We start from the raw sequence: 23,588 nt of genomic DNA on the forward strand, positions 1-23,588 counted from the left end.
CTGCTCAGGTGGCGCAGCGGTAAAAAGACACGCTGCAACCAGGGCTGGATTCTGAGTACGTAGTATCGAATCCAGCTCTGCTTCACCGGTTCAAAGCTGAGTGGCTGTATGAGCAACGATTGGCCGGTTGCTCAGTTGGGGGGTGGGACAAAGAACCGGATGTGGGTCTCTCTCTGTCAGAATGCGATTACGACCTCTGCCGGCTGATTAGAAACGCCTGCACAAGAGATGAGGAAGAGTGCCCTTAGGGTGTGTCTCTCCGCATGCAACGCTAGGTGGCGCCAATCTCATAAAAAATATGTGGGTGGCAAAAATGCATCCGGCTGCTGTTCATGTTTCGGAGGGGATATGGGTTAGCGTTGATCTCCTCGGTCAGGGCAGGGTTCGGCATAGACAGAGAGGAAGCACGATGCAAATTGCGCTAAAGGGGGAGAAAAAAAGGGAAAAAAAAAAAAAAAAAAAAGAATACACAAGGAGTGTCTAATAGAGTGGACAGTGAGTGGACACCAGAGGTGGAAAGTAACGAAATACATTTACTCGCGTTACTGTAATTGAGTAGTTTTTTTGTGTACTTGTAGTTTTTAAAGTAGATTTTACAACCAGTAATTTTACTTTTACTTAAGTATGTTTTGTATTAAGAATTGTAATTCGCTATATTTTAAATAAGATCCGTTACTGAGTAAAATAAGCGCTAAAAAATCGCGTCTGGGAAACTGCTGAAGTAAATTCTGCGATGGGGAGTCGGATCTTTTGGCTCGGTTCCTTTTAAAGAGCCGTTCAAAAAAATGGCTCTTCATTCCTTTGTTCAAGCAGCGACTCGGTTCCTTTCGTTCATTTTAAAGAGCCGTTCAATAGAATCGGATCGTTCGCGAACGAGCCATCACTAGTGGTTATACAGTTTAAAAAAGTTTTATGGGATGGTCTGTACTAAAATGACACATTACACATCCCTAAATGTTTTAAATGTTGTATCAACATGTTTTTTCTATTATATTTTAATAAAAAACAACTATTGTGAGATTTATATCCACTTGTCACCCTCTCCTGTTAAAAAAAGTAACTAAGTAACGTTTACTCTGAGTACATTTTAAATGAGTTACTTTTTACTTGAGTAGATTTTTAGACTAGTAATTTTACTCGTACTTAAGTAAAAATTCATTAAAGTAGTAGTACTTTTACTTGAGTACAATATTTTAGTACTCTTTTCACCTCTGGTGGACATGGTATTTAAAAACTCCAGCAGCGCTGCTGTGTCTGATCCACTCATACCAGCACAACACACACTAGCACACCACCACCATGTCATTGTCACTGCAGTGCTGAGAATGATCCACCACCTAAATAATACCTGCTTTGTGGGGGTCCTGATCATTGAAGAACAGGGTGAAAGCAGGCTAAAAGAAGTATGTAGAGAAACAGATGGACTACAGTCAGTAATTGTAGAACTACAAAGTGCTTCTATATGGTAAGTGGAGCTGATAACATGGAAAGAGTACTGTAGATCTCAAGCCATGAAAGTATGGGCACCCCTGGTCTAGATTCTGATTTTCCACTTTTATGCCACCAGGTGTCAGTTTTTCACACAATAACGTACATTTTGCTGTCCTCAGAAGATGCCTGACGGTCCTGCGTCGTTCTGGTTTGATGTTTGTTTGGAGATAAATAAAGACACTCTGGGTGTGTTCTTATTAAGTGAGATTAGTTCTTTTTTGTAGTAGATTAACATCAGACTGTGCAAAGTAAACACAGAGAAGAGAGGACGTTTGTAATTTGGTCAGGGAGGCAGGCAGGTAGAATGACGTCACGCTCGGGCTTTATTGGGCTTCAGTAGAAGTTGAGGGCAGGAGGATCTTTGGCGGGTTCTTATAGCGACCACAGAGGAGCCTCGATCATGACCAAGCAGGCGCGGTGCACGAAATAACACTTTTCTATCTTTTGTCGTTTGCTTTTGGTCCTATTTAGACCATATTCTGGGTCTTGTCACAGTGAAGCAGTGCGGTTATACACGGAGTTCCTGGAGAAGTTTACTGGCCCTTCTGAGGCTGGTTTGTTGCTACGTGTGTGTTGCCTGAATCATGCCGCCGGTAGAGAAGGAAACCGGGCAGATTAAAGCCCGAATACAGGAGCTGATCGATACCAACTCGGTGCTGGTCTTTAGTAAAAGCTTCTGCCCGTTCTGTAAAAAGGTGAGTAAACAAATACTGTTAACTGTCCCACTAACAGTGTTTTTACTGCTATTGGCTCAGGCTAACTTTGCCTACTACTGTGGGAAGCTTCTGAGAAATGGCGCAGTATTCCCAGTAACAACACATAACGTCCAGTTAATAGCAACGTCGCAAATTTGGTACAGTACCTTCAGGCTGGTCAGAACATAATATTGTGTTTACTTGCTCTGAACTTGTGGAGAAAAGTTGCAGTTCTGCCAACATAACCAACCCAACCAACTTAATGGTGCTTCTTCACTTAGTGCCCATCTGACTGAAACTCATCTGATATTGTTTTTAATAATTATACACATGTGTCTTATCAAAAACAATATATGTCCTTTTTAATATGTCCTTATTAAAATCAATCTTATGTAAGTTTGTCAGTGAAGCAGCACCATTAGGTTGGTTGGTTATGCATATGTGTATATACAGGGGTTGGACAAAATAACTGAAACACCTGGTTTTAGACCACAATCATTTATTAGTATGGTGTAGGGCCTCATTTTGCGACCAATACAGCGTCAATTCGTCTTGGAAATGACATATACAAGTCCTGCACAGTGGTCAGAGGGATTTTAAGCCATTCTTCTTGCAGGATAGTTGCCAGGTCACTACGTGATGCTGGTGGAGGAAAACGTTTCCTGACTCGCTTCTCCAAAACACCCCAAAGTGGCTCAATAATATTTAGATCTGGTGACTGTGCAGGCCATGGGAGATGTTCAACTTCACTTTCATGTTCATCAAACCAATCTTTCACCAGTCTTGCTGTGTGTATTGGTGCATTGTCATCCTGATACACGGCACCGCCATTGGATGCACATGGTCCTCCAGAATGGTTCGGTAGTCCTCGGCAGTGACGCGCCCATCTAGCACAAGTATTGGGCCAAGGGAATGCCATGATATGGCAGCCCAAACCATCACTGATCCACCCCCATGCTTCACTCTGGGCATGCAACAGTCTGGGTGGTACGCTTCTTTGGGGCTTCTCCACACCGTAACTCTCCCGGATGTGGGGAAAACAGTAAAGGTGGACTCATCAGAGAACAATACATGTTTCACATTGTCCACAGCCCAAGATTTGCGCTCCTTGCACCATTGAAACCGACGTTTGGCATTGGCACGAGTGACCAAAGGTTTGGCTATAGCAGCCCGGCCGTGTATATTGACCCTGTGGAGCTCCCGACGGACAGTTCTGGTGGAAACAGGAGAGTTGAGGTGCACATTTAATTCTGCCGTGATTTGGGCAGCCGTGGTTTTATGTTTTTTGGATACAATCCGGGTTAGCACCCGAACATCCCTTTCAGACAGCTTCCTCTTGCGTCCACAGTTAATCCTGTTGGATGTGGTTTGTCCTTCTTGGTGGTATGCTGACATTACCCTGGATACCGTGGCTCTTGATACATCACAAAGACTTGCTGTCTTGGTCACAGATGCGCCAGCAAGACGTGCACCAACAATTTGTCCTCTTTTGAACTCTGGTATGTCACCCATAATGTTGTGTGCATTGCAATATTTTGAGCAAAACTGTGCTCTTACCCTGCTAATTGAACCTTCACACTCTGCTCTTACTGGTGCAATGTGCAATTAATGAAGATTGGCCACCAGACTGGTCCAATTTAGCCATGAAACCTCCCACACTAAAATGACAGGTGTTTCAGTTATTTTGTCCAACCCCTGTATATATATATATATGTATATATATATATATAAATACAAATACAAATACATACACACACATAAGGGCTGGGCGGTATGACGGTACATTCGGTATACCGTCTGTGATTTCCTTATACCGTATGGATTTTTCAAATACTGCCATAGCATAGTTAATACAACAGCTGTAGGCTTCAGTAAGCAGCAAATCATATAATATTTCTCTATAGACAGTTGAGAAAAAAGCTTTCAGAGCAATAATTAAAACAGTGGATTCCAAAATAATAAATCCTTCAGGTCAGTCACTGAGCTGTAACATCACATTCTGTTACATTTGTTGAACTGCCTGCTTTTAAATTAATGTACGTTTTTAAATAGTTTTAATTGTTGGTACTTCTATGACAAAGCTATACTTTGCTCCATTTTTATTTAATAATAATAATAATAATAATAATAATACATTTTATTTATATAGCGCTTTTCAGGACACTCAAAGACGCTTAGATACAAATAGATATAGAAAAAAATACAAATAGAAAATTCATAATTTATAATGAATATTGTGTTTTAAACAATGTAGTCGTAAAGAAGCAGACTGGACGTTTTCAAAGATGTTTTAAATGGTTACTATACAATGTTGTTAGAACCACTTACCTTGTTGTGACCATGTAGTTACTTGTAGTGTTTCAAGGTACAGAGAGTTTTAAAATACTAGGCTACTTGTCTTTTTCAAATCCCATGTGGTATACATATGTCTTTATTCCCCCAGTTTAGGTCTGCCACCATAGCATAGGAGTGCAGTTCGATTCCTAAAATTATAATTGATTCCAGGAGCAGTTTAACAGGCGTTATTTAAAACCATGTAGTTAAATAAATGTAACAACAGTGTGTGGTGTTACTAACCAAAAGACTTTTCTGTACTCAAAATCTCCTGTGTTCCAGACAGGTGGACACAGTTGATGCCGCACCATGTAGAAAGACTGTCAGAACCAACAGGATACAGAACTGAATATCTTTTCTTCAGAAGTTTATATATTTCAGTATTATTATGACGTTAATGCCAGCACTTTTACAACTTAAATTAGAGATGACAGTGACTAACCAGTAACTGTGTTCATTGTTTGATTTGTTGTGTCAGTTTAAAAGACCGTTTTAAAGCGGCTGAGGCTTAATTTGAAGACCGAAGCACCCACCTATGTGCACATATGCCAGTTTGCAGACTCGTTTAGAGATTATAAATGCCCAAAACGTTTTTCTGCTGTGAGTGCTTTTTGTGCATTTATAATATTTAAAATGAAAAAAAGTCACAAATGGAAGCTGTTTTTTGTAATGCTATGCTGTCCTTCTTTATGTTAAACTCGTCACCTGTGGACTGTGTCAGTATAAAAGTTGAACTTCGTTTATCTTATAGCAACGACAATTTTTGTTGTCAAAAACGTTTTAATATACTGACTGTGTTAGTGCTTGGAATAAACTGTTCACTACTGACTAATTAAATTTCTCATTTTGGTACTGTAGAATTTGGTATTGAATTTCAGGGGTGATCTGTTATTGGCAAAAAGAACTTGTGTAAATCTAACTTTGTGTGGAGGTTGTGTTTGGTTGCCCTTTTTAATGGTAGTAATGCTTTTTTTTGTCCCAAAAATTGTTCCATTTTATTTACTTCATATAAATAGAATCTGTTGGTCTCCTACAAATCTACAAGACTTGCATTGATTTTGATTGCAAGAACTAAAGCACAAAACTGTCAGGAAGTCTTTTACAAACTTAACTCTAAATCTAGGCCTTCATATCTGATCGTCAACAGATTGTCATAACAGATTAATTGCATATGGCTTTACCAATACTGCCAGCTATGGCCATTTTCCTGCCTTATTTGCTCCTGAACTAGTCTTCTCCAATTCCCCCCTTTGGAATTTTGCTAGTTTATTCTTTCCTTTAACAAACTATAGAACATGGTCATAGCTGACTTGTTGTTGTTTTTGTTTTTTTTGTAAAGGTGATGATTGTTTTTTGGTGTTTTTCAGGTGAAAGAGCTTTTTCAGGAGTTGAATGTAAAATGCAATGTCCTAGAGCTGGATTTAATTGGTAAGTAAAGCCTTGCTCATTCTTGTATTCTCTTTACAGTAGACCCTTGACCTACAAACCGTTTACCATACAAATGTTTTGGGTTACGAGCAATGTTTTTCAATTTAACATACGAACAAACTTCGGATTACGAACCGAAATTTGCACGGTAACGAAACACGTGACGTCACGAACAAGTTTACTCCGACCGTCTCCCTCCCTCTTTCTCTCTCTCTCTCTCTGTGTGTGTGTGTGTGTGTGTGTGTGTGTGTGTGTGTGTGTGTGTGTGTGTGTGTGTGTGTGTGTGTGTGTGTTCGCACACACACACACACACACACACAGTGAGCGAACATTCAGACAGTGGACAGTGTTTTTCCGGTGTTTAAAAAAAAAAAAAATATTTTGTCAAAATACAGTCAACATTGGATAAGTTTGTCGTTAAAAAAAGGAAACCTAGAGAGCCCGAAGCAGGTCTCAGTGGTTTGCTTATTCAGCTTATTATTTTTTATGTACAGTACAGTACTTCTGTGTATTGTTGTTTACTATTGTTTATTACAGTAATGTCTACTCTATAATTTAAGATTAAAGGGAAAAGAAGACAATTGAACACATTAGAGAGGTTAGGTAAGGGGGGTTTGGGAGGTCTGGCACAGATTAAGTCTATTTACGTTATTTCTTATGGAAAAAATAGGTTTAACTTACAAATATTTTGACTTAAGAACAGCCCTTCGGAACCAATTAAATTTGTAAGTCAAGGGTCTACTGTAATCTGTTTGAGTTCAGTTCATAGTGTTGAATGAAAAGGGTAGCTGTCAGTGGTGGGTTGATGATTGTAATGTATAGAACTGTTGTATGTAAATGAAAGAATTAATCAGTATTTTACCTTATACTCACCTAAAATGTTTAGAAAGGGTAATATCTATTTATTTATAATCTGAACATTACTGTTATACAATTGTCCATAACAAGGTTGCTAATTGGGTTGTGCTGATTTAGAAAGCTTACATGCAGACTCTTCCTAACTTTGTTTAGCTTTCTCGTAATCTGATTTCTTGCTTCCTGTGTGAATTAATGTTATTACTTTGTCAGCTCAGTCTTTTTCCTCTCTCTTGATTTATAGCTGTTTTGCTCTGCTTGCAGACAGATCGCATTATAGAATTTGTTTAGCAAAACTCGTACTGCGACAGTTGGGTGTGTTTTTGCTTATCAGTACATAGCCAGATTAGGCTTTGCATCAGGAAGCATTGCTGCAGACATGTAAGATTACATAATCACTTGAAAAAACACACAGACCTGTCGGCTAGTTATTTTAATCTACCTGGTATGTAGAATGCTCATTGTATTTAAATTGTGGGCAGCCAACAAGTTTATAACCACTTCTTTGGAGCATTAGAAGACACTTAATGGACCTGAAAATAAACATTAGCATCATAGGACAAAGACATATTAACATCGTCTCCCCATGAAAACCCTAGCAGCCGGACATAAACCTGGAACTAACACAAAACAAGAGTTTCTATGCTGTTGCCAAATCATCAAACCGTCTACACAGACAAACTCAAAAACAGAAACCAAGTAACTGTGGCAATGCTAGCAGGAAAAACAGACAGAATAGAACATAGTGCAAGCAATCCTTGTGTCACTTAAATATATATATACCGATCAGCCATAACATTAAAACCACCTCCTTGTTTCTACACACACTGTCCATTTTATCAGCTCCACTTATCATATAGGAGCACTTTGTAGTTCTACAATTACTGACTATAGTCCATCTGTACATACTTTTTTAACCTGCCTTCACCCTGTTCTTCAATGGTCAGGACCCCCACAGTACCACTACAGAGTAGGTATTATTCAGGTGGTGGATCATTCTCAGCACTGCAGTGACACTGATACGGTGGTGGTGTGTTAGTGTGTGTTGTGCTGGTATGAGTGGATCAGACACAGCAGCGCTGCTGGAGTTTTTAAATACTGTGTCCACTCACTGTCCACTCTATCAGACACTCCTACCTAGTTGGTCCACCTTGTAGATATAAAGTCAGAAACGATCACTCATCTATTGCTGCTGTTTGAGTTGGTCATCTTCTAGACCTTCATCACTGGTCACAGCACGCTGCCCAGGGAGTGCTGTTGGCTGGAAATGTGTTTGGTTGGTGGACTATTCTCAGTCCAGCACTGACAGTGAGGTGTTTTAAAAACTTCAGCAGCGCTGCTGTGTCTTATCTACTCATACCACTACAACACACACTAACACACCACCACCATGTCAGGGTCACTGCAGTGCTGAGAATGATCCACCATCCAAATAATACCTACTCTGTAGTGGTCCTGTGGGGGTCCTGACCATTGAAGAACAGCATGAAAGGGGGCTAACAAAGCATGCAGAGAAACAGAAGATCTACAGTCAGTAATTGTAGAACTACAAAGTGCTTCTATATGGTAAGTGGAGCTGATAACATGGACAGTGAGTGTAGAAACAAGGAGGTGGTTTTAATGTTATGGCTGATCGGTGTATAGAGAAAACAAATAGTCAGTAGACAATGATGAATGAAAGAATGAAGGGTATGGTATACACAAGATGCAGGATTGCAACATTGATTGAACCATAAAGCACTTACTTCTGGAACACCCCACATACTACAAGAATGAAATTCCATGCAGGCGACCATGAAAGAAATTTTTAACTACAAAGTACAAGAAGTCCTGAAATTCTGAGAAGACCAAAAGCACACACGTGCACACACAGTGTACTAGCCAAGAAATGGTCAATGGGGTAGCTAAACCAAAATAAATAAACCATTTAAATAAGTGTGTGTTTTTCATTTGAGTCATTTCTCAAAGATATGGCTTTGGTAGCTGAGTGGTTAAGGTACTGGTCTTGTGATGAGAAGGTCGCTGGTTCAAGCCCCACCACTGCGAAGTTGCCACGGTTGGGCCCCAAAGCAAGGCTCCTAACCCTCAGTTGCTTGCGTAGTATTCAGTCACAATTAAGTTGCTTAGGGTAAAAAGTGTCCGTGAAATGATCTAAATGTAAAGTCTTTAACCCCCTTGCTATCATTATATTCACATTCAGAGTCTGACACTGTAAAAGGGGCAACATCAGATCTGCTATTGCAGATTTTAAGCCCCGTGCCCATCACATGTGCCAGTGATCGATATATCCTATAGCGTTTCAGAGCAGGATGCAGCTACTACGTTTCACTACTTGAACTTGCTGAGTCACTCTGCCTGCTTGGCAGCATTTCAGCTTTGTGTCTCCTTTAGTCTTTGAACACAAATAATTCCTTCCTTTTTTCTCTTTACCCACCCTTACTTCTTCTCTAGCTGCCCCACCACATGCACCAAACTTCCAAAACCCTGTGATAAGTGTGTGTTTGCTTACTATTAACCAGTAATTTATCAGTGTTATGTGTGAATGCACACCAGATTTTAAATGCAAAATAAACTAACACATCAATTTACAAAGTTGGGATCTAGAACAAATTTCTGGGGAAAAAACTGGGTTGCCTCAGGGGGGTGGGGGTTGAACGTTACTGTGGCACATGAGTTAAAGTATAAACAAGATCATTAAGGCGCTTTGGTGGTGCAGAGGTCTTATATGTGTCGGGTCTGGAGTAATTGCACCAAGAATGACAAGAAATCACTACAGACATTATTGAAGACTACAGCGAAGAACAACTCTATTATTATTTATCTATTTATTACCAGTTATAACTTTTAGATCATTTAATTCTGTGTCCGTATGCTCTGTGTAAATCGTGTATTTATATAAAGTATCCTCCAGGCCACCCAAGAAGGATGGGCCCTGCTGAGTCTGGTTCCTCTCAAGGTTTCTTCCTGTAATTTTCAGGGAGTTTTTCCTTGCCACAGTCGCCCTCGGCTTGCTCAACAGGGGTTTTTTGTATCTGTTGGTCCTGGATTTTGTAAAGTTGCTTTGAGACAATGTCTATTGTAAAAAGCGCTATATAAATAAAGTTGACTTGACTTGACTTATATGTATTATGCTAGCCCACCAGTACCTAAATCTGGCTTTTAATCTCAGCAGTGCTATCAATCCGCCGGGCATCTACACAGACATGATTGGCTTTGTTACAGGGAAAGGGGGTATTTGTGGCTGTAGCCCTCCAGTGGATTGGAATGAGATTTGCTACTGATTACAGTAATAATTCAAAATATTGTATGAGTAATGCATTCTCTGACCAGGGGCTGTGGTAGCTCATGGGCCCAACAGTGGGGATCATAAGATTAGTACATTAACCACTGAGCTATCGCTGCCCTGCAGATCTCTGCTAAGTTTGATTTCAGCACAACTTATTACATGGCCCTGGTTTGTGCGTTTGTGCGTGTGTGATTCCTGCAGCTCCAGTTTCGATTCAAATATTACTTATGAGCTGTTGGAAATAAATCATTAATCAATATCATAAATCTTTTTAATGTAGCATTTGCTAAAGTTCATTGATCTGATCTACAGGGTTAAAGTCAAATGGCTGATTCCTGCATTACATAGATCACTCAGTTATATCTGGTATTCTTTTTAATAGTGGTTCAAACCCAGTGTTTAGTTTAGCCATTTATTTTAAACTATAAACTAAATTCTTAGGAAGATGTTGGTTTGGATAACTGGATCCTTTGAAATCTCATTCACCCTAATTGAGATCTGAAACGACCTTTTGTGTAATTTCGGAAAAACAAGGCGTTAATGTTATCAGCCTGATGTTCTCAGCCTGTGCTCCTGGGCTCTGACCCAGCGCTCAGGTTCAGGTTCCACACCTGATCCTATCTGGCAGGTTACAGTGCCCATGCTGTATGTAGGTTAGCCAAATGAAGTCTAGTAACATGAGCAGCCGGGTAATACTGTTTTGTCTGGCATGTGTTTCAGAGAATGGCTCCAACTACCAGGACTTGCTGTTGGAGATGACTGGGCAGAAAACCGTCCCCAACGTCTTCATCAACAAGACCCATCTCGGAGGCTGTGACAAGACCATCCAGGTAGCTCAGACAATAAAGGTCCTTTCTGTGTGGAGTTTGCATGTTCTCCCCGTGTCTGCGTGGGTTTTCTCCGGGTGCTCTGGTTTCCTCCCACAATCCAAAGACATGCAAGTGAGGTGAATTGGAAATACTAAATTGTCCATGACTGTGTTCGACATAACCTTGTGAACTGATGAATCTTGTGTAATGAGTAACTACCGTTCCTGTCATGAATGTAACCAAAGTGTAAAACATGACGTTAAAATCCTAATAAACAAACAAACAAACATAATTAGCTCTTATCATATGGTTGTAGTACCTATGGGACATAGTTTGCATATTTTGACAAATATTGGTGGATCAGTGACCATTTAGGGAGGCCTATCCTTGGAGGGTCACACAAACTTCCATGTGATGACCTCATGTGACCAGAGTGTGTGGCAGTTCCTAAATGAAGAAGGCATTAATGCCTTTGACTGGCCCCTTATGTTCCCCTGACCTAAATCTAATTGAGAACCTCTGGGATGTTATGTATTGGTGAATCCAATTGCACCATGTATTGTCCAGGATCTCTTGATACTGGTCTGGGATGAGATCCCACAGGACACCTTCCGCCGTCTCATTCTGAGCATGCCCAGACATTGTCGGGAGTGCATACAGGCACATGGGGGGGCCATGCACACCATTATGAGCGTCACATTATGAGATTTCAATTTTTATTTTTATTTTTGGTGGGATTTTAAATCCAGATCTTAGTGGCTTGATTTTGGTTTTCCTTGACTGTTGTTGTCATTTTGCACTCAACAGATGTACACAATTTATATCGGTAAAGAATTTTTTTAAAGATCTGTTGTGATTTTTAAATGTTGCCTTCAATTTTTTGAGCAGTGCAATTCAGAACTAAAATTGCTCCAGAGGTCGATTAGTAGAATGATTCATCTACCGATGGGGGGCAAAATCCTAAAATGTGTGTTTTTTTGTTTTTTTTTGTAGTTACCATTGACTTCAGTAAGGCTAATATAGACTTTTTTTTTTTTATGCTCTAGGTATGGGCCTTTTTTAAATTATTATTATTTTGTCTTATTTGTGGTGCATCTTGTATTGATAGTTTTTACTGTTCACTATAATACAAGCCCTGCAAAACTATCAGGTTCCTTTTCTGTTGTCACCGTGTTTTATATCTACACATCTGACAAGGCAGGATTTTCAGGGCATTTCCTCCATCATTGTCCTGTCCTGTCCTGTTGCTTAATGAGCCAGCAGTGCAGTTATGTGTCCATTCAAATGCTACTTTAAAGTAACGAGGACAAAAGACCTTTGTAATTGAAATGAATGATACATGAGATCCTGTATTATGATTATCTCTTATCTCTACGGTTTTTGTGCCTGTGGTAATTATTTTCCCCGGTGTCATGGTAACAGGCACATAAAGATGGTCTCCTACAGCAGCTGCTGGGAGCGGAGAGCGAGGTGTACGACTACGACCTCATCGTGATAGGAGGTGGTTCCGGCGGCCTGTCCTGCTCAAAGGTGACTCACCGGCCTTTGCCTACTTTTTGCCTCAATGTTCCCTTTTGTCAATTTACCTCTTATTAGAAATGGTTCTTATTTGAAATCTGATTGGTCATATAGGAAGCTGCTGCTTTGGGGAAGAAGGTCATGGTTCTGGATTACGTTGTCCCCACACCTATGGGTACTTCATGGGGTAAGGAGTGCTGGATAATTTACCAGCTTGTACAACAGAATGACAGATTTGGCTAAGAGTGCTTTTTTAGTGTAATCTGAGTACAATAATTCATGTTTCATGTTTTAGGTCTGGGTGGAACATGTGTGAATGTGGGCTGCATCCCTAAAAAGCTGATGCATCAGACTGCACTCCTTCATACTGCCTTGGAGGACGCTCGCAAGTTCGGGTGGGAGTTTAGTGAACAAGGTAAAAATAAGCTACCAGATACTTTACTAAAAATTCCTTGTTTTATGTTTACTTTGTTTGAAACTGCACTCTGGTGGTACTGTGGTCTATGGCTCAAGCCCATGGTGGTGCTATTGGCTGGCCAGTTATCTTCACAGACATGATTGGCTATGTCTGAGGGGAGGTGGCTGAAGTCCTGTGACAAATTATTGGCCTGTTCAGGGTATTCCTGCCTTGCGCTCAGTCTTTCCCAGTTAAACCAGACCCACCACGACCCTGACCAGGATAATGAAAACCTTGATTGGGACTGACTTTTAGAGTCTTTTACTGCAGATGAAAAATGAGATGGGCATTCTGTGCCAATACCATTATAGCCTCTACTCTTTTGGAAAGAAAGTATGTCCTGACATTATCCACCAACTAAAAATGCAACCAGAGAGATGATTTGATCAGGTGATCTATACCAGATGCTGCACTGGACAAACTATGCATTCATACCTTGTAAGGAAGGGAAGCTCCCCCACTCTGTGATACCTGCAGAATACCTGTTTCTATTAAGCACATACTGACTGAATGCACTAAATACTCATAGGAACGTCATTCTCTAGCAAAACAGATTTATAAAAAAAAAAATGATATAAAAGCTCATTTAAAGAAACACATAAGAACAGCACTTGGCAGGGATGGGCAGATGTAGCCTAGTGGTTAGGGTATTGGACTAATAATCGAAAGGTCGCTGATTACATAATACACAGATTAAGCATAACATTATGACCACCTTCCTAACTGACTGGTCTGCGGCTATGCAGCCCCATACCCAAACACTTCGACGCACTGTGTATTCTGACATCTTTCTATCAGAACCAGCATTAACTTCTTCAGCAATTTGAGCTACAGTAGTTCATCTGTTGGATCAAACCACACGTGCCAGCTTTCGCTCCCCACATGCATCAATGAGCCTTGGCCGCCCATGACCCTGTTGCCGGTTTACCTCTGTTTCTTTCTTGGACCACTTCTGATAGATACTGACCACTGCAGACCGGGAACACCCCACAAGACCTGCAGTTTTGGAGATGCTCTGACACAGTCGTCTAGCCATCACAATTTGGCCCTTGTCAAACTCGCTCAAATCCTTACGCTCGGCCATTTTTCCTGCTTCTAACACATCAACTTTGATAAAATGTTCACTTGCTGCCTAATATATCTCACTCACTAACAGGTGTCGTGATGAAGTGATAATCAGTGATGTTCACTTCACCTGTCAGTGGTCATGTTATGCCTGGTCGGTGTATACTGTAGCTTGCTTTGGTTGAAAGCATCTGCTGAATGCTGTAAATGATAGACTAACGTGAGAACTATTTACCCTCCCTGATGTGAATATAACCATAACTTTTGGAAAGGCTTTCCACAAGGTTTTGGTAGTCTCTGGGAATCTCTGCCCAGTTTGTAAAAAATGCAGCTATTAGTGTTGAATTAAAAGGCCTCACTCACAAGCTACACTCCAATTCATTCAGAATATGTGCAGTAGGGTTAAGGACATAGATCTGTAAAGGCCTCTTGAGTTTTTCCATAAACAACTTGTCAGACCATCAGTCTTCATGGACCTCACAGAGACGTGCTGATGGAGGAAGGTTTTTTTCTGATTTTATGCAGTGACTCACAACTGGGAGACGATGAAGACTGCAGTGAATAACTACATCGGCTCCCTGAACTGGGGATACAGAGTGTCTCTACAAGACAAGAAAGTCAATTACGTCAATGCTTATGCAGAGTTTGTGGAGCCTCACAAAATCAAGGTTAGTGTCTCAAGGTTGGTTTTGCATGTCTGAGCATTTGTAACCAAGCTCTAGGGTCAGTGTTTCTTACAGCCATTATGATTGAATAGACGTAATCCATTCTCTTTTTCCGCACTGAGAAAACTGCACTACTGTGTTCTGCCATTCATATCCTGGGCAAAGATTTTGCTAATACCTGGTGGTGGTTTAAATCAACTCATGTATTTTTACCTGGTAATTACCAGGTAGGGATTAAGCCTATTGGTAGACTGACGGAACAGGATTTTGACCACCCCCCAAAAATGCTATGCTATGCACCCCCCAAAGCTATGCTTATTTTATAACAATTGTTCACACCATAGTTAAGAATATATAAAATGACGACTTTGATAAGGGCTGAATCATAATGGCTAGCCGCAGCGAGTACCTGCCCACAGCGATCTGAGAAAGGACAAGCCACGAACCACAGACAGGTTTTTGGGCAGCCAAGAATCATTGATCCCATATGACATTAAAGTTGTGGTGTCTGTTGTGGGCTAAATTAACTCTTCTGTCTATAGGGCTGCATAGTTGCAGGCCAGTCAGAGTGCCTATACTAACACCTGTACACTGCCGAAAGTACTTACAGTGCACACGCCAACGTCAGAACTGGACATCAAAGCAATGGAAGAAAGATAACGGGTCCAACTAAATTTTCCCGGCAAGATCATGTGTACAGTTCGGCACATGGGCATCATTTTTTACCTGCGATGACATGGCAACAGGATCCCTCTCTCACCATGCTCGGGTCAGAGCTCTTTTGACAGTATATTAGGCTGGTGGTCCTAATGTTTTGGTTCATCAGTATATATTTAATATTCAAATCTGTTGCTGCTTGTTTAGTGTGGAATGTTTCATGACTGTGACTTCAGACCTGAAGGTAGATCTAAATCTCTTATATCAAAACCCTAGGTCCTCGATTACTGGATAGTAACATCTGAACTATGTTTATCACTAATGCAGTTGATGACTTTCTAAAAGAAATCTGAACAGTATGGAGGTTTACTTTAAATAAATGAAAGCTCTGATTTATTTAACAATTTCCCCTCATTCACCAGGCCACAAACAAGCGAGGCAAGGAAACCTTCTACACAGCAGCTAAGTTTGTGCTGGCAACAGGAGAGCGGCCGTGCTACTTGGGCATCCCTGGAGATAAGGAATACTGTATCACCAGGTGAGTGACTCATTTAGAAAGCAGAGATGACAGGTGGGATCATCGTAATGCAGAGGGATAAGCTGTTGTCTCAGGGGAACTTTGTTAAAGCTGAACGTTTTAAAACCAGTCTTAGTTCAACTCTGCTGGTCCTGAGAGGGTATGTCACGATCAATTAATGAGCTTAGCCTAAGTGTACATAAAGTGTGCATCGCAGTAGTTCAGCTAAACAAAAGACTTCTTACTTGTACTTCAGAAGGTTTGTGTGGGTTGTGGTGGGTTGCACTGAGGAAATTGGTTTGGTGGACAGGGATAGCCCAGTGGTTAAGGCCCTAGCCAATGGGAGATGCGCTTGTCAGTGTGTTCTTAGTGCCAGTCCCAAGCCTGGATGAATTAAGTGTTGTCAGGCAGCCCATCCGGCGAAAAAAAAACTGCGCCAAATGAGGTATGCCAACCAGGATGATCTGCTCTGGTGACCCCTAAATACAGCAGCAGTCAAAAGAAGAAAAAACAGAAAAGAAGAAAAAACAGAAAAAAAAGGTGTTATGGTGTTACCTAATTAATATAATAATTAAAGTACAATATGGAAGCATTTGGTGTAAAAGGAAAAAAGGACACAGATTTCTGGTGTTGGGTGGCGCAGTGGGTAATGCTGGCGCCTCACAGTAAGATGGGCCTGGGTTTGACTGTCTGTGTGGAATTTGCATGTCCTCCCTGTTTCCTGAGGGTGCTCTGGTTTCCTCCCACAAGTCAAAAGACATGTGTCAGGCCAGTTGGAGCTACAAGAAATGGTCTCAAGTGTGAGTGTGCCTTGTTATGGACTGGAGACCTGACAGTTTTTTACACCTTTTGCCTATGAATCACCATCACCGCTACCCTAACTAGGATAAAGCAGTTGTAAAACAGGCAATAAATGATTGAATAAAAAAATGTGTGGCTAATGGGCACAACAGAAAAGGGTTTTTTTTCCTCTCCATGTTGAACATTGTGTTAAGTGATGCATATATCCGTTTGGCAACCTGACGAATCTGATAAAACCTACACTGTAAGTGATGCCTGTTAAAGTGGCACCATTAGGTCCAGGTAAACAATCGCCTTACTGGAGCACAGTCATTGTAAATGCCTGACTTTTGGATTGTTTCATTCTTATTTGTTTTACTGTCCTCTTTGGTAGTGACGACCTCTTCTCCTTACCCTACTGTCCCGGTAAGACGTTGGTCGTCGGAGCATCCTATGTTGCATTGGAATGTGGGGGATTCCTAGCCGGTCTGGGGCTCGATGTGACCGTAATGGTTCGCTCAATTCTACTGAGAGGATTCGACCAGGACATGGCCAATCGTGCAGGGGACCACATGGAGACACATGGGGTCAAATTCCTCAGAAAGTTTGTTCCTGTTAAGGTACGTGTGAGGAGAAGAAGGATGTGTATGTTTAAGTAAAGGTCATGGTTATTGTGGGGGCGGGGGGATCTTATAAATCCAGGTTACTGAAGGAGGACATCTGCTTTCCCTCTCACAGCCAGGCTGGTGGACGTCCAGTATGGTTTTCTGTTTGGCCTCAGAGTTTAATATGTTTGGGAGTGTCTTAAAGCAGGTCTTGAGCCTTGTTGTGCTCTGAGTGTCAAACATTGTTCCACCTAAAAACAAGGGACTGGAGTATGCAACATAATATGAATGCAGTCAGCTTTAGAGGCCAATATTAGCACAGTGACCCTGTCCCTGCGGGGTGGGGAATAGGATAGGACAAGGGAATAGGATCTTATGAATTGTGGTTACTGAAAGAGTGCACTGTGTTTATTTCTGTTTTAAACTCTTCTTTTTTTTGTCAGGTGGAACAGCTTGAGGCTGGCACTCCAGGTCGATTGAAAGTGACTGCCAAGTCTACTGACACTGATGAAATCTTTGAAGGAGAGTACAACACTGTGAGTTCGAATCTGTCTTCTGGTTTTACTGGATCATTTTTTGGTTGCTTTATGGAAATATTTAGCGCTTACAGGCTTCTGTTTTCTGTTCTAGGTCTTGATTGCTGTCGGTCGTGATGCCTGCACAGGAAAAATTGGTCTTGAAAAGGTTGGAGTGAACGTCAGCCCAAAGTATGTCCTTTTGGCTCGCCTGTCCTGATGATATTGTTGCTCGGTTATTTGTGTATTGGGCGTGGGAGGTGGGGCAAGTATTCTGTAGTAGAGAGAGTAGAGCAGCACATTCACAGTGATTCAGCAATATTGTTTCAAGGGTGGAAAGGCCTGTCTAGTGAATTAGTCAGCTTTACAAATGTTTTTGGAACACAGTACAAGCTAAACATACATGATAAGGATTCGAGATTAATAGTTTGTGTGTGTTGGACCATAAAGACTTATAAAGACAAATTCTTATGCTCCTTAGCTTGGAGATTACTGGATCAGTTTGTAGTACTTGTTTCTCTCATGACTCCTTCTGATTGCTCATTCTAATCTGACACACACAGCAGTACTGTAACTACTCATGAGGATTGGGCAATATAGTCTTAATCATTTATCATGGTGTGTGTACATCTATCACTGAAAAGTCTTAGTGATTCATTTATGTGGGGTTTTTATACATAAAAAATCCTGTTGCATTCTCAGCTGTAAGTGCGAGTGTTGTATATGTATGCTTATCTGCTGCATGTGCTCCACACGCATGTGCTTATATGTGCTCCCCCCTCCCCCTGATGGAATGCATTCAACATGTTGACACTGTGGCCGTCTACTTTGAGTTTGTTAATAACTAAACCAGATCTTGGTGCTCGAAAGGTGCAGCATTCTGATATAGTAGCCTGGACAGGTGCTCAAAAGATAAGACTGGCACAAGTAGCTTTTAGTGTCTAGTCAAAGTGCTTGGCAGCAGAATTTGAAGACCATGCTTTATCTAATCACAAACCTCCTCAAAAGTAGACTGTGGTTCTTTTGGAAAACCTAGTGAGCTGCCTTTCTGCCTAGTGCCTACCCAAGTAGCTGCCTAAGTAAAGAGTATTCTAATAAGACATTAAACTTATATGGCAGATTATTCAGACGCACTACTTAGACAGCGATTACGTCACCACAGTTTTCCCTTACTAAGCCAACACAGCCTCCGGCCATTCAAACCAATGGGCTGAGGTGGCACAACCCACTAGCTTGCCAGCTAACATCTTCCTCCGTGTACCGAAAATGGTTAAACTGTCACAGACAAACTCAAATCTGCAAATAAATGACACTTGTACACCTTTTATACAAATTAAAAAAAATTTGTGAGAAAAGTGGTTGTGCACTGCATGCTGGGATTGCCTTCGTTATTTAGTCGGATTATAGCTCAGAATTAAGGCACCTCGGCCGCTCAGGTGGCGCAGCAGTAAAAACAGATTCTAGCACACCAGAGCTGGGATCTCGAATACATCGTATCGAGTCTCAGCTCTGCCATCCGGCCACGTGAACAACGATTGGCCTGTTGTTCATATAGGGGTGGGCTATTAAGCCGGATAGGGACTTCTTGTAACTGATGAAACTATGACCTCTGTTGGCTGATTGATGGATATATATAAAATAAGAAAGATTTAAGGCAGCATTTTAAGGTATCTAAGAATTTAGACAGCCTTCTTCTCGGGAGCATGTGTAGGATGACGTAGTATGCAGTCTGTGTAGAGAGGTTGCTAGGTGTTCTGACAGACTCATTGTGTGTGCGCAAGTTGTCGTTTGCCTAATCTGGTACTGTGCAACCTGTGCTCTCTTAAGGAATGGAAAGATCCCAGTAAATGATGAGGAGCAGACCAATGTCCCACACATCTACGCCATCGGCGACATTCTGGAGGGTAAATGGGAGCTGACACCTGTAGCTGTTCATGCTGGCAAGCTACTGGCTCGCAGGCTGTTTGCAGGTGCTACTGCCAAGGTGAGTAGGAAATGACAATATATATATATATATATATATATATATACTTCATCTGTGGTTTACACATGATTCAATTATTGTTTTAATTATTTACAGTTTACAGCATTTTTGCTTATTATTGTTGATTTGTTTTTGCAGTGTGACTACGTGAACGTTCCCACAACCGTGTTCACACCTCTGGAGTACGGCAGCTGTGGTCTCTCCGAGGAAAAATCCATCGAGCTTCATGGAGAGCAAAACCTTGAGGTGTGTTGTTTTTTCCCCTTTATGTTCAGGTGAATCACACAGACTGTTTTGTTTATACGTGCTTTGTGTTTGTGTTTAGATTTATCACAGTCTGTTCTGGCCTCTGGAGTACACCTTGCCCAGTAGGGACAACAACAGATGCTATGCCAAAATCATCTGCAACAAATTGGACAATGTAAGTGCCTTCTGTTTTCTTTTATTCATTCATATTTCTCCCATTTATCTCCCAAATGAGTCATTTACAATTCCCCTGCTGTGAATCTGTTCCGGCGTGCACAACCCCGATCTGATCAAGGATCAGCCAGATCATTGCACGCCCCTCAAACACAATGACTTGTGTGCAGTGCCACAGACAACCTCTCATTTAACATTTGACACCAGACAGTAGAAGTCAGTAATGTAGTGGTAATTAGGTGTGATTTTTGATTCAGTGAGGAAGCCTATAAAATGTCCACAAGAGTAAATAAAGAAGTGTTGGTGCAAGGCAGGGTGCCAATACATCACAGGACTTTAGGTATGTGTGAGGTTTTTGTGGGATGGGGGAGATGGCCATGTCTATAGACACCTGGCTGGTTGATAGCACCCATATCTTATTGTTGATGGGCTAGTGTAATAGACTGTTGTTCTATCCCAAGTGAATGATTTAATGAATGTCAATTTTTGCCTCATTCACTTCCAAGATGTTTTATTTCTGTTGGTGGGATTAAGCATGTGCTTTGGATGAAACCTTTCTGGTGTTGTAACTGATTTTTAGAACATTTGTCTGTGCACCCATGCTCTAATTCAGCGCCATTCAAACCCAATATATTTCACATTCTTCCCTAGACGTGAATTTTGTAAAGCAGATGATTGCTGGCTTTGTGAGATTACATTAGTTACAACCCAGTGTTGGGGGCCACGGTGGTTCAGTGTATAGTTCTGTCGCCTCACAGCAAGAAGGTCCTGGGTTCGATCTCCAGGTGGGGCGGTCCGGGTCCTTTCTGTGTGGCGTTTGCATGTTCTCCCGTGTCTGCATGGGTTTTCTCCGAGAGCTCTGGTTTCCTCCCACAGTCCAATGACGTGCAAGTGAGGTGAACTGGAGATACAAAATTGTCCATAACTGTGTTTGACATTAAACTTGTGAACTGATGAATCTTGTGTAACGAGTAACTGCCGTTCCAGTCATGGATGTAACCAAAGTGTAAAACATGACAATACAATTTTAATAAATGATAATAATAACGCAGTGTTCCGTTTCTGTGTAATACAAGCCCAAGAGAGGCTGTGATGCTGGTTTAAATGTGTGTCTGTGTGGTTTGCCCTTTGAGATACTAATCAGATGATTCAATGTGTATGTGTGTAGTACCGTGTGATCGGTTTTCACTACCTGGGTCCTAATGCTGGGGAGGTGACTCAGGGATTTGGAGCTGCCATCAAGTGTGGATTGACCAAAGAGCAGCTGGATACCACCATTGGTATACACCCAACCTGTGCTGAGGTGTGTATGTGTAAAAAAAAAAAAAAAAAAAAAAAAAAACAATACAAATGTTTTGCTACTTACTGTTGTAATTTTGATGCTATTTTGAATTTGTTTTGTCTTGTCAGATCTTCACTACGATGGAGGTGACCAAGAGGTCAGGTGGTGACATCACGCAGTCTGGTTGCTGAGGTTAAACCCTGCTCGTTTAATAGGCTGTCCTAAAACTTGAAACTGCTTAAAGCTAGTTTCTACTGCCTGTACTGGTCCCATCCATCCTTTGACCAGTCCGTCAGCTTTCCAACTCTCTAACTCAGCTTAGTCTCTAAACAGCGAAACACAAAGCAATAAAAGACTGAACAGGAATCAAATCACTCTTTTTAAAGTGCTCTTTAGAGTCCATGAGACATACATCTTAAGACTTTCCTTCGATCTGACCACTAGGTGCCACCTGAAGATTTTTTTAGGTGTGAGATGCTAGTGGCAGATATTGGGAAGGTCTTCAGATTGTGGTGTGTCGGGACCGACTTGAGCCCTGCTGCACAGCAGAGATGGAGAAGCTGACACACTAAAGGACAGCCTGTTAAACAGCGGGGTTACTCTGCTGCTACGAAATCCTCCAGGTCTGAGGCAGAAATGCATTAGGAGTTGATGCATGTTTTGGTGCGCACACACGCCACTAACACAAGCATCCACACCTCTAAAGCTATGTGACGTTTTAGCCCCTAACCTAAATTCTAAGGTGGGCTATGACTGATGATGTTCTGAGCTTAGACTGAGGAGGTGAAAACACACATCGTACACACACATGCGCGCACACACACTTGTCCAATTTGCCTAGCTCTAGGCTCAAACAGAGCATAATTTAGGGCTACTGCTTCCCTCAAAATACTGTAGTGTTACAACTGAGTGTGAGGACTGGCTCTGTAGCGTGAAATGTCCTAATTCATATAAATTTAGGAATATATTACTGTTATTAGTGATTCTCTATTTAAGATGCACCATGATCCAGGGCACTGATTAGTCTCATGCACTTATAACCTTTGGTGTTTTACATTTGCCACAATACAGTCTCAGCTACAATGTTTGTTTTACTTTTGGAAGTTTTCTTTTGACCTTAAGCATAGACAGACATTTTCTACCAGTCTGAAGCATAGATAAATGTTTTCTAAGGGTCTGAATTGTCATTGTGTCGTTTTGTATTATTTCCACCATTCCAGCCTTAAATGAGAAACAATCAGACGTTTGGTTCCATATTCCTGTGTGGCAGTTAAATGCCCAAGTTTGGATTAAACACTCGATAACAAAGCTTTTGTGTCAGAAAACGTCCACTGTGTATTTTTACCAAAGCTAAACAGAATGTGGCATTGTAGTCCTAATCCTTATCTAAAAGTGTACTTGTATTTAAACCATCTTCTGGTTTGTAATTCCCTTTGAAGCACTTAAATTTCTGATTTCATGACCATCACTTTTTACCTTGAAGCAAACTCCCATTTGCTTGATCTCACTGAATCACCTTTTAAAAAGACATGTAATTTGTTAGATAAAACCCCCCTTATGTGCTGTCACTTAGCAACAATGCCTGGTGAATGTACAAGCCAGTGTTTCTATGGTATCAATGTTTTGGAGTAATTAGAAGAATTTAAATAAAGCTATGTACTCTGAACCTCATCTCTGAGTTTTGTTGTCCGTGTAATATCTGCACATTCATGAATAAACTATTCCTCTTAGCTGCTTCTGATAGACAACACCACAGCGGATCATTAATTCACATTTGACTTGGTTTGAATTTTTTATACTTATTTATAAGCTTGGGATCGGGGACTCGGTGCACTGATATATGCCCCACCTGTCTGTACTGGTAAGCCCAGCCAGGGATTTAAAACCTTGGAACTCGGGCACTGTCACTAGAATGCCTTTATTTGTCATATATACAACCCCCCCCCCCCCCGATCAGCCATAACATTAAAACCACCACCTTGTCCATTTTATCAGCTTCACTTACCATATAATAGCACTTTGTAGTTCTACAATTACTGACTGTAGTCCATCTGTTTCTCTGCATACTTTTTTTTAGCCTGCTTTCACCCTGTTCTTCAATGGTCAGGACCACCACAGCAGGTATTATTTGGGTGGTGGATCATTCTCAGCTCTGCAGTGACACTGACATGGTGGTGGTGTGTTAGTGTGTGTTGTGCTGGTATGAGTGGATAAGACACAGCAGC

At 41.2% G+C, this 23,588-nt stretch overlaps 1 protein-coding gene across 1 annotated transcript; it reads left to right on the forward strand.

Annotated features, from left to right (window-relative positions):
* Positions 1-1,835: 1,835 nt before the first annotated feature.
* On the forward strand, positions 1,836-23,034 carry txnrd3 (thioredoxin reductase 3). The gene is made up of 16 exons (XM_062997388.1): positions 1,836-2,186; positions 5,888-5,948; positions 10,810-10,919; positions 12,321-12,428; positions 12,531-12,603; positions 12,712-12,831; positions 14,464-14,606; positions 15,683-15,798; positions 16,952-17,177; positions 17,606-17,698; positions 17,793-17,869; positions 19,505-19,661; positions 19,800-19,907; positions 19,987-20,082; positions 21,250-21,384; positions 21,492-23,034. Exons 1-16 carry the CDS (start codon positions 2,076-2,078, stop codon positions 21,552-21,554), a joined length of 1,797 nt encoding a protein of 598 aa, XP_062853458.1. The 5' UTR covers positions 1,836-2,075; the 3' UTR covers positions 21,555-23,034.
* Positions 23,035-23,588: the final 554 nt, after the last annotated feature.

Source organism: Trichomycterus rosablanca, chromosome 6, assembly GCF_030014385.1.
Source record: "Trichomycterus rosablanca isolate fTriRos1 chromosome 6, fTriRos1.hap1, whole genome shotgun sequence".
Taxonomy (NCBI): Eukaryota; Metazoa; Chordata; class Actinopteri; order Siluriformes; family Trichomycteridae; genus Trichomycterus; species Trichomycterus rosablanca.

Bases quoted from the DNA above. Each gene is read 5' to 3' on its own strand.
- txnrd3 (XM_062997388.1), top strand. From the start codon at position 2,076: ATGCCGCCGGTAGAGAAGGAAACCGGGCAGATTAAAGCCCGAATACAG. The intron at 2,187-5,887 runs GTGAGTAAACAA...GGTGTTTTTCAG, and splicing joins TCTGCCCGTTCTGTAAAAAG to GTGAAAGAGCTTTTTCAGGA. The intron at 10,920-12,320 runs GTAGCTCAGACA...TCATGGTAACAG, and splicing joins GCTGTGACAAGACCATCCAG to GCACATAAAGATGGTCTCCT.